Source organism: Sus scrofa, chromosome 1, assembly GCF_000003025.6.
Source record: "Sus scrofa isolate TJ Tabasco breed Duroc chromosome 1, Sscrofa11.1, whole genome shotgun sequence".
NCBI lineage: Eukaryota > Metazoa > Chordata > Mammalia > Artiodactyla > Suidae > Sus > Sus scrofa.
In genome coordinates, this window is record NC_010443.5 from 100284167 (window position 1) to 100295114 (window position 10948).

At 50.2% G+C, this 10948-nt stretch overlaps 1 protein-coding gene across 6 annotated transcripts in view; it reads left to right on the forward strand.

The window, feature by feature from the left end:
- The window catches only part of MAPK4 (mitogen-activated protein kinase 4), a 184166-nt gene extending 176738 nt beyond the window's left edge, over positions 1-7428 (forward strand). For all 6 annotated transcript variants that reach the window (XM_021093269.1, XM_021093266.1, XM_021093281.1 and 3 more), the window contains exons 5-6: positions 1615-1816; positions 4760-7428. In XM_021093269.1, coding sequence (XP_020948928.1) covers positions 1615-1816; positions 4760-5465 — 908 coding nt within the window. In that variant the 3' untranslated portion in view covers positions 5466-7428. The remainder of the gene's footprint in view (positions 1-1614; positions 1817-4759) is intronic.

Genomic DNA, 10948 nt, shown 5'->3' on the forward strand with positions numbered 1-10948 from the left:
GGCACAGGCCTGGCAAAGGCAGTGACCTTGGTCCACTCCCTGCTGGTTGTACAGTGGAAGCAGTCAGGTAGTGAGGATGATCATGCTGATAATGGTGATGACGCCTGCTCTCATTTCTTTGTCAAAAGGTCCAGTGGAATAGGTGGGGCTGGGGGAGGGGCTGGGAGCCCAAAGAAGGAAAGACTTGCCGAGACTGGAGCTAGGCAGTGGCAGAGCTGGGTCCTGTACTACCCGATTCTTCCCAGTCATGGGATCTGTGAAGCTGATTCTCTCTGGGGTCTGCAGCCCTGGGCCCGGAGGCACCACCAAAGCACTGTGGAGTGGTCAGAGTTACTGCTGCTTAATTGATCTCATGATCTAGGATTGTGGAGCTGAACCACATCCTCCTGGAAGGCCAGTGACCTCCAGAATCCATTGATTTCCTGAATCATTGATGAATTTTTCTGCAGAGAGGTCCAGGGCCTGCGTGAGGGGCAGAACCATGGCGCGGGCTGGGGCCCACCCGGGAACCCCCTCAGAGGGAAACAGCAGCCTGGGCCTGAGCTCAGCTGCTTTCCTCCCTTCCACGCAGGCTATCACACGATTAGCCAAGTCATGACTTAAGTGGTGCCTCCAGGGCTGAGAAGGAATACAAACCTCCAGGCTGGACCCTGCCCTGAGATAACCATGCTCACAGGGCAGATGGGTGTCCCTAACCCACCCCCCACTCAGGACAAAGGGCCAGGGCACCCGTGCACAGAGCTGATGCACACCCACAGCGCTCTAGTGGCTGATGACATCTTGATGTACTTTTATGTAGATGAGCAAATAGCCAATGCCCAGGGCTCCTGAGTGTCTTGACCTAGCCACTGAATGATTACTGCTTGGCAAGGCATGGGGGCTTCAGCCCAGGTGGATAAATATCTTGAAGATGGCTTTTATTTGTCAAACCTCCAGGGGCAACATATGGTAGAAAGAGCCCCGGACTTAGGAGCCCTGGGCTGTCAGGCTCTGTCCCCAACCACCTGCCTTCCCCATAACCATATGCTCACTGAGGCTCTTTACTGCTGGGTCCTGACAGGAACAGGCTCCTCCATGCAGCCCAGCAGCACTCAACCCACAAAAATGAGAGTCGGGATGGTGATACCCGAGCCTCCCTGCCAGGTGGAACCATCTTTGAGGAGTGACCCACGCTATCTCACAGAGGACCCAGTGGGACAGAGTCCCCAGGGCCCTTAGGAGGAACTGCTTACTGGCACATCCTGGACTGGCTTCTTCCCCATCCCCCTGCCTGTGTTTCCTGGAGTCACTGTCACATAAACCACCTGTACCCCATTCCTCGTTGCTTACAAAATCCCGCCACAGGCAGAGTTCTAGCTCTGGGCCTCCTAAAACCAACGGTGACTTCAATCAAGTCACTGTACCCCTCTGGACCTCCGTTAATTCACGGGAAATCAAAAGGCAGCATCTGCTCTCAATTTATCCCTGGATTGTTATGAGGACAGTAAGAAAGAAACCAGCTAGAAGCCTTTTTGCAAATGGAAAACACTAGGGGGCATCCCCATGCTGGGGAGTCTTATTCTGGGCTTGGCAGAGGTGCCGAATGACCCTCCTGTCCTGCTCTGCTCCCCACAGCCATCGACTTTCTGGAGAAGATCCTGACCTTTAATCCCATGGATCGCCTGACCGCCGAGATGGGGCTGCAGCACCCCTACATGAGCCCGTACTCTTGCCCCGAGGATGAGCCCACCTCACAGCACCCCTTCCGCATTGAGGACGAGATTGATGACATCCTGCTGATGGCTGACAACCAAAGCCAGCTCTCCAACTGGGACAGGTGCAGTTCCAAGGGCTTCAGCCCTGAAGTCTGGAGCCCATATTCCCGTCGTCCCATTTCTGTTTGCCCCTGATCCTCCATGACCTTTCCTCCTACCTCCCAAGTTCTATAGCCTGTGGGTGCTTTCCCCAGCTCAGCTTCCTGCCTTTCTCTCCTGTCCACAGATGCTCCCAGTAGATGACCAGCCCCTGTGTGGTCAGGGGCCTGCCCTTGTGCAAGACCAGCCACCACCAGCTTTCAACCCACCCGAGCATACTGCACAAGGGCTCAATACAGTGTTGGGCAAACATTTAGTGAGCACCCATGGCTGGAGCTCACTTCCAGCAGGCTGGGAATTTGCCCCAGAAAAGCAAAACGTAGCAATATGAGACAAGAAAACTATGTGAAATTGACCACCACACAACACCTTCATGCCAGTTCACATCATCTGCCTCTCCAAATGTAAAGGAGGCACCATTATTATTATTGCCCATTGATACATGTGGAAGCCACAGCTCAGAGAGGTTAAAGATTGGTGTCATGTCACATGGCTAATACCTGGTCCAGGTGGGCCGCTCCCAGTCTGCATCCATATCAGACACTGCTAAGCAATCACAGAACTCTTTTCCTGCTAAACTGCTGGGCGTCAGAATCCTTCTCAACACAGTATGCCCAGAAGTCACTACCAATGAATCAGGGCTGGGTAGAAAACACATTTTTTGACAATATCCTCATAAGCACACAATGATCTCTTAGGTCCCTTCCTGTTCTCTCTCTCTCTCTCACTTTTTTTTGCTGCACCTGCAGCATGCAGAAGTTGTTCCCAAGCTAGGGATGGAACCCATGCAACAGCAGTTACCAGAACCACAGCAGTCATGACAATGGATCCTTAACCCACTGAGCCACCAGGGAACTCCCAGGTCCCTTCCTGTTTGGATGTTCCTTGATCAGGAAGCTAGATGTTTGGGCATCAGCATCTGCTAATTCAGGGAGCAAGCACTGGTAGCTGCTGGATTTAGAAATAAAAGTCGAGGGTTTAGCAGCTAGGACTCCGAGGGAGCCTAAGTGGGAGCCCTGCTGTTGTGAGAATATGACGGCTAGTTACATAAGTGACAGATGGGCAGTTTTTCCTTTTCAGTTGTTTGACAGATGATAGGTTTCAGACTAAGGAGGCTCAAAGGGAGGATTGGGGCAACGTTGCTATTTTGGGACAGGTTCGTTGCTTTGCTGTTGTCAATTGTTGTTATCAAAAGTTGCCAGCAAATAGAGATTGATGAAGACCCTTTTGCCACCCTCATGCTAGGCCTGCCCTTGACTGTGCAGCCCAGTCCCTTCCACAGCAACTGGGGGCCCATAGCATTGGCTTAGCGGGGTTCATCCTGTGTTTATTATGTCTGTGGTATGGGGTTGGGGCCAGGAAAACTGTAGCAGGGTTTCTTTGGCCCCTGCCTATCAATTCTGACCACTTCTAAACCCGGTGCTCCTCTGCTCCCAAACTTTCCCATTCTACCTGCTTGAGGAAGGCAGATGACAAAGGCAGTTACAAGCCCCTTCCTGTAGCCTCTGCTGCTATGGGCAGCTGCTTACCTCTGAACACTAGTGTCCTCACCTAGGAGGCAGGTAAACAACACTCCACAGAGTTGCTCTGAACACTGCGGACCACTTACATTTGGCCCTCAGCATGTAGCAGCCAAAGTGAGGGTCATCACCAATTCCTCCTTCTAGAAATCTCTGCAATGTCAGGGGCCCTCATGGGAGAGGGGGCAGGGTTCACTTTTAGGAGTGACTCCTGGCCTAATGGCATCACTGGGAGGGCAGGCAGTGCTGGGGCCTTCCCAGAGTCTCACCAGCCACATGGTGTGGACTGGCACTGCTCGGCTGCCCCTTCATGCAGCCAAACCTGCCTGTCCTTGGTGAGCACGAGGCCTCCTGTTCTGAGAGCAGGTGGCTGCTGACTGACGCCTCCTTGGTGCGCCCTTGTCTCCCTGCCCCCGCCAACAGTTCTGCTCAGAGCACCTGGCACAGGGAGGGGGGGCTCAGCCCAAGCTGATGGCCTGCCTCCCTGCCCTTCATTTGCTCTTGGCTAGCTGACTGCTCTCCAAGGCTGCAGGACAGTCAACAGAGGGGAGAACACCCAAGATCTTTGGCCTCTCTGGAGGGTGTCTGTAAGTTTTTGGTCTGCCCCACCCACTTTGCATCTAGGCAAGGTGCCACCGGGCCTCCAACTAGATCCACTAGGGCAGGGGTTCTGAGCCCCGGGTGGAACTTAGAAACATCCCAGAAGGTCTGAAAACCTTGCAGATGCAGGGCTCCGCCCTAGACCTACCCAATCAGAATTAGGGTGTGGGGCAGGCGTGGAATTTTTAACTCCTGGACTGACCACAGCAGGTGATTCTAATTTGAGCCAGTGCTGTGAAGTACTCACTACTACTACTCAGTGTGAGCCAAGGACCAGCAGTATCAGCATCACCTGGGAGCCTGTTAGAAATGCAGGATCTCAGACTCCACCTCGGATCTACTGAGGATCAAGATCTGCATCTTAACAAGGTCCCAGGTGATGTGTGTGCGCCTCAGTTTGAGGAGCACTGCATAGGTGGATCCACTAGAAAGTAAGTTCTGTGAGTCCAGGGATTTTCTTTTGTTCCCTGTCGAATCTGCTAATGCCCAGAACAGTGCCTGGCACATAGAAGATGCTCAAGAAATGAGTATAGCGTATTGAATAAATACAAATGAATACAAGAGTGAAGCCGAACAATCAGCTCCTCTACCTGGGCCCTGGGGGCTCACCCTTACTTTGTCCCATCACCCTCCCATCTTGGGAGGTGGGAACAGGAGCTGGCCGGACTGGAAAGGAACTGAAAACCTGCCTATGGGTGGCAGACAGGGATTAAGAAATTAGGCTCCCTCCGCAAAGCCATTCGTCAGCTGACGGGGTCCCATTGCCGTCCCATCTTACCTTTGCAGGTACCCCGTGAGCCTGTCATCGGACCTGGAGTGGCGGCCCGACCGATGCCAGGACGCGAGCGAGGTGCAGCGCGACCCGCGCGCGGGCTCGGCGCCGCTGGTGGAGGATGTGCAGGTGGACCCGCGCAAGGACTCACAGAGCAGCTCGGAGCGCTTCCTGGAGCATTCGCACTCGTCCATGGAGCGCGCCTTCGAGGCCGACTATGGGCGCTCCTGCGACTACAAGGTGGGGTCGCCGTCCTACCTGGACAAGCTGCTGTGGCGCGACAATAAGCCACACCACTACTCGGAGCCCAAGCTCATCCTGGACCTGTCGCACTGGAAGCAGGCGGCCGGGGCGCCCCCCAGTGCCGCGGTGTCCGCTGTGGCGGCAGACGCCGGGCCGCGCGACGACGAGCCAGCCAGCCTCTTCCTGGAGATCGCGCAGTGGGTCAAGAGCACGCAGGGCGGCCAAGAGCGCTCCAGCCCGCCCCCCGACGTCCCTGAGCGCCGCCTGTCGGCCACCCCACCGGGTCGCCCAGCCCCCATGGACGGGGGCGCTAGCCCCCAGTTCGACCTGGACGTGTTCATCTCCCGAGCTCTGAAGCTCTGCACCAAGCCTGAGGACCTGCCGGACAACAAACTGGGCGACCTCAACGGCGCGTGCATCTCCGAGCACCCTGGCGATCTCGTGCAGACCGAGGCCTTCTCCAAAGAAAGGTGGTAAGGGTGGAGGAGTCGCTCCAGGACACCGGGAGAACACCCTGGGGAAGCCGGGCCTGGCAGGAGGGGGGGCGGCCTCCCCGGCACCTCCCCCACCCCTTCTGCCCCTCTCTGCTGCCTTGGGGTTAGCAGAACACAGAAAGGATCCGAGGAGCGAGAGGAATGTCCTTTCCTTAAACTGCCTTAATAACTAGCCTTTAACCTCTGGGAGCGGGTTTGAACAGGAGCCTAGTGTGGGGGTTGATCACTTTCACAGCGAAGAGAAGGCCCTTGCGTTTTCCTAAGTGGTGGTGCACAGGGAAGAAACACGTCTCAGACGGCCTGCAGGCCCCACCTGCGTGGCCTCATGCAGAGAGGAATCTTGGGGGCATAGTGTTGAAACCATTCTGGCCCAATTAGCCTCCAGTGACTGATGAGGAAGGCCAGTGAGGCCCAGAGAAGCCCAATGACTTGCTTAGGCAATCAAGGCCTAGTCAGTGTCAGGGCAAGCCTCCGATCCCAGTCTCCTGGCCCTCTGGCTGTGTCTGTCCACTAACCAATGTCTTCCTCTACTGGGGTTACTCTGTCTTTTCGCTCAGAAAACTTGGTTCAAGATGTTCCTTCCTTGGCTGTTCCCATCTAATCCATTCTGTGTGCTTTTACTCAGAGCCATGTCCCTTGAATTCTGAAATTGGAAATGGAGCTAGCTTCTCCCCCTACTCCACCAAGTATATTTTTTTTTTCTGGCTCCTCAAGTACTTAAATATTCCCATCTGCCTTCCACCCCCGCTCCTGCCTTACCCCTGCGTGCTCTGAAAACTTGGTTTCAGATCAGGCCAGATTGGGGTCTGTGGGTAAAGAACTCATTCTCCTAGGCCTGGGCACCCACCTTCTCCAGAACTTCCTATGCACTTTCCTGACACCTGCATGGACAAAAAGATGCAGCTCTAGTTCCCAAGGGAATGTCATACATGGGTGAGTTTGAAGACAGCAATTCCAAGAATCCCTCCAGCCTGCCCCACCCTCCACCCCCACAGACACAGCGCTTCCCCAAGCCTACCTGGGGAACTAATGTTCTCATCCCAAGAACAAGGTGCCTGCCCTAGAGCAAATGCATGAAGAGAGATTTCGCACAGGACCCATTTGGCTTCATTAATACTGTCTGATTTTGATCACCCATTTAGCCCTGGCAAAGAGCAGGCCCTGAAGAAAGGCATTGGAAAGCGAGGGACCCTGGGGACAAGGCATGCAGAAAGGTGGGAAGGTATGAAAGATGGTGTGCCAACAGTGAGGGCCCTCAGGGATCAGAATCAGAGTGGGGACCCTACAACCAAAGAAAGGACTCAAGGCCACCATGTCCTTCCTGGCTTAGGCCAGGATGAGTTTGGACCATGCAAAACCAGAAGTGCTCTTGCACACAGAGCCGAGGGGCCCAGTATGTGGGCACGGCAGGCCCTCAGCAGAAGCATGCAATCTAGTGTCCTGCACATGCTCTGCCATTTCCACCACTAGCATTCAGCTCCCCCTAAAGAGGCCCATGGGAAATCTAGCCAGTCTGTAAACAGAGAATTCCCCAGTGTTTATCTTAGGCTGTGTTCACCCTCACCTCAACAGCACCTTAAATCTAAACAGCTATCTAGGATCTGTACATCAAAACCTGCAACACGTTAGAAACTTATATTTAAAAGCAATTCATCATACTGACCAATTTTTAAATGGAAAATATGTAAATATGAAGTATTCGGGTTTCTTTTTTCTTTTTTTTAAAGAAAAGGAAGTGTACACCGCTCCTCATGTGCCATTTGTCCTCAGAGGGCGGCTTTACTTTTTTGGTAAAGGAACAAGCTGCTGACCTTGACCAGGAGTTCATACATAATTGTTATTACAGAGGAATTGCTATTACTACTCGTGTTTTAAAAAAAAAAAATCTATTAAACATTATTAAACTTGATTGGGATGGGCCAAATAAAGTTTTATTGGAACATAGATTTGTTTGTTCATTTATGTATTATCTCATTCATTTACATATTATCTGATCCTGTCTTTGACAGTGGTTAAGTCATTGGAGCCTGCCTGGCTTCTCCCTGCATTCATGAAGGCCAGAGTTTTGAGGGGTTGGGGTTGGAGGGGAGGAGAGAGGAGAATCTACAGATTGGTAACCAGGGAAGTCATTCCAGAATCACCTGGGTCAGGCCTGGTGTCCTTATTGTAGATTTCAAACCATCTCTTAGAGCCAACACCAGACCTTCTGACCAAGGCTGGTTCTTAGTCCAACAACTTCTGCCTACTTGGGGCCTTATCTGTACAGTAAGGAAAATCAGATGGGGCACAGGCTTAGTTTCCTTCAGAAGGAAACCCTGAGACAAGTAATTTGGGAGTGAGAGGAATGACCTCAGGAGACACTGGTGGGATGATGGGGAAGTGCTAGGGAGGAGAAGGAAGCCAGCAAGGTGTGCATGTCAGCACTTTGGGCAAAGCAGCTGAATCCTGGTGGGAAGCTCCATTAGTGGAAGCAGAACACCCACCTCAGGGCATTCCCACCATGCCCATTCTTGACCAATAACCAAGCTCCCAGCCTGTTACTTCCCTAGAACCACTAGCCTGTCCTGCACTGCAGTAGAACAGGCTCCAGTGGCCAGAGAAGGGCCACAGGCAAAAGGACACAGGTGCCAACAGGTGGAAGTTGGACTCATGAACAGAAAAATAAGGACCAAAAGGATCCTGGTAAAAGACCAACACCCACAGTTGTCCACAGTGGGATTTAATGTGCCAAGAGTTCAGGACACAGGCTGAGAACACCTGCTAATGTTGGCAATGGGGTTTTCTCAACCCATCCTCTCTTCTTCCTGCCTTCAAGAATGGAAACTTGTCACAGGGCAAGAAGCTGCAGGTTAATCTCCAGTAAAAAGAGGTGAAAGAAGCTGCAGGTAGTAAGACAGGCTAGGACCTGGGATCCTCTGTCAGAGTGCTGGCCCTGAACAGATGTCCTCTTGAGTGATAGGATACAAAGAAATTGCAAGGGCAGCCACTATGGAAAACAATATGGAAGTTCCTTTGAAAATTAAAAATATGAGTTGCCGTCATGGTGCAGTGGAAACCATTTTGACTAGGAACCACGAGGTTGCTTATTCTATCCCTGGCCTCGCTCAATGGGTTAAGGATCCAGTGTTACCACTGAGTTGTGGTGTGGGTCACAGATAAGGCTCAGATATGATGTGGCTGTGGCTATGGTGTAGGCCAGCAGCTGTAGCTCCCATTGGACCCCTAACCTGGGAACCTCCATATGCCCCTAGTGTGGCCCTGAAAAGCAAAAAAAGAGAAAAAGATAAAATTAAAAATAGTTACAATATGATCCAGTAATCCCACTCTTAGCCATATATCCAGAAAAAATGAATGAAAACTCTAATCCAAAAAGGTATATGCACTACTTATAGTAACCAAGACATGGAAGCAATCTAAACGTCCATCAACAGGAATGGATAAAGAAGATGTGGTACATATATACAATGGAATACTATTCACCCATAAAAAAGAATGAAAGAATGTCATTTGCAGCAACATCTATGAACCTAGAGATGATCATACAAAGTGAATTAATTCAGACAAAGACAAATATTATGTGATATCACTTCTATGGGGAATCAAAAAAAAAGGATACAAGGGAACTTTTTTACAAAGTAGAAATAGACTCACAAACATAGAAAATAAACTTATGGTTACCAAAGGGGAAAGTAGGGAGATGGATAAATTAGGGATTTGGCATTAACAAATATCCACTACTATATATAAAATAGATAAATGGAGCTCCTATTGTGGCTCAGCAGTAATGAACCTGACCAGCGTCCACAAGGATACAGGTTCAGTCCCTGGCTTCACTCACTGGGTTAAGGATCCTGCATGGGTTATGTAACGAGGCTCAGATATGGTGTTTCTGTGTCTGTGGCATAAACCAGGCTATAGTTCCAGTTCAACCCCTAGCCTAGGAACTACCATATGCCACAAGTGTGCCCTAAAGAGAACCAAAAAAAAAAAAAGATAAACAAGGACCTACTGTATATTCAATGTCTCGTAATAACCTAATGAAAAAGAATCTGAAAAAGAATATGTAACTGAATCACTTTGCTATACACCCAAAACATTGTAAATCAACTACAATTTTAAAAACAGAAGAAACTAAAGTGACTAAAAAATAACCACAGGCATGCTCAAGTTAAGGCAATTATGAGCATTAGGATAAAAAAGGTTACAAACAAACCACCATTTCCAAGGTGCTGAGAGCGAAAGCAGAATACTATACGTGATCGCTGCACAAAGCACCACCCCAAGGGTGTGGGCTATACCTCCTTGAATCTGCCCCTGCTGTTACCTCATTTAAGGATCCAAGCAGCTCCTCTCAGAGAATGAGCAAGGACACCTGTTTATCTTCCTTCCTTCTTTCCTTCCTTCCTTTCTCTCTTTTTCTTTCTTTCTCTCCCCCTTCCTTCCTTCTGTCTTTCTTTATGGCTGCACCGGCATCATGTGGAAGTTCCTGGACCAGGGACTGAATCCAAGCACAGCTGCAAACTATACCACAGCTCTGGCAGTGCCAAAACTTTTAACCACTGCACTGCGAGCGGGATCGAACCTGTGTCTCCACAGTGAGCTGAGCCAACTGCAGTCAGATTCTTAACCCACTGCACCACAATGGGAACTCAAAGGGCGACTGTTTCCTGCATTTGATTCCTTTGTGCTGCAGTGTGAGCCCCAATAAAGCCTTGCCTGAAATTCTCATCTGGCCTCGTCTCAATTTCTGTTGAATAAAAAGTCTAAGGGCCTGGGTCAGTAACAGTACAACCTAAGATGAGTTGTGGCTTTTCCTTTCAGTCTCCTTAATATCCCAAGCTCACCATCAGCGTTTCCAGCCCTAGTGTTGCCTGAATTCAGCCTCTGTCTGCCAGTGCCAAATTGAAATGCAGAGACAGAGTTTTGGTAAAGAAGGAAAAAATAACTTTACTGCTTTACTAGAAAAAGGAGAGTCACAGCAGGCAAAGACTGTGGCCTCCTTAGAAAGAATTGCAAGGAGTTTTATAGTAAAAAGGAGAAAAACAGGTTTTCAGATAGGAATCAGGATTGGGGTAAACATGCATTCTTCCTTCTTTCGGGGAATCTTAGTCATCAAAGCTGGAGTCAGGAGACATGCATGATGGTGGCCTTCTGGGTTATTGCCTAGAATGACAGTACTTGCGAAAAGGGCATATTGATCAGAGATTAGAACAAACTAGCAAAATTCCTGAAAAACATCATGTGCTAATAATCTTTAACCCACAGGCAATTCTGCTCAGGGTGCCTAATCTTTAGTTTATGGATGATTGTATTTAAGGTGCAAATAAGTCAGGGAGAAAGACAAGGAAGGACTCCAAGGTGTTCAATCTCAAAGTATTCACTTCTAAAGGAAGTAGAAGGAATATCACTTTTCTCTTAGGTGTATAAGATGCCTATATTATGTGTATCCCTTGAGAAAGAACCCAG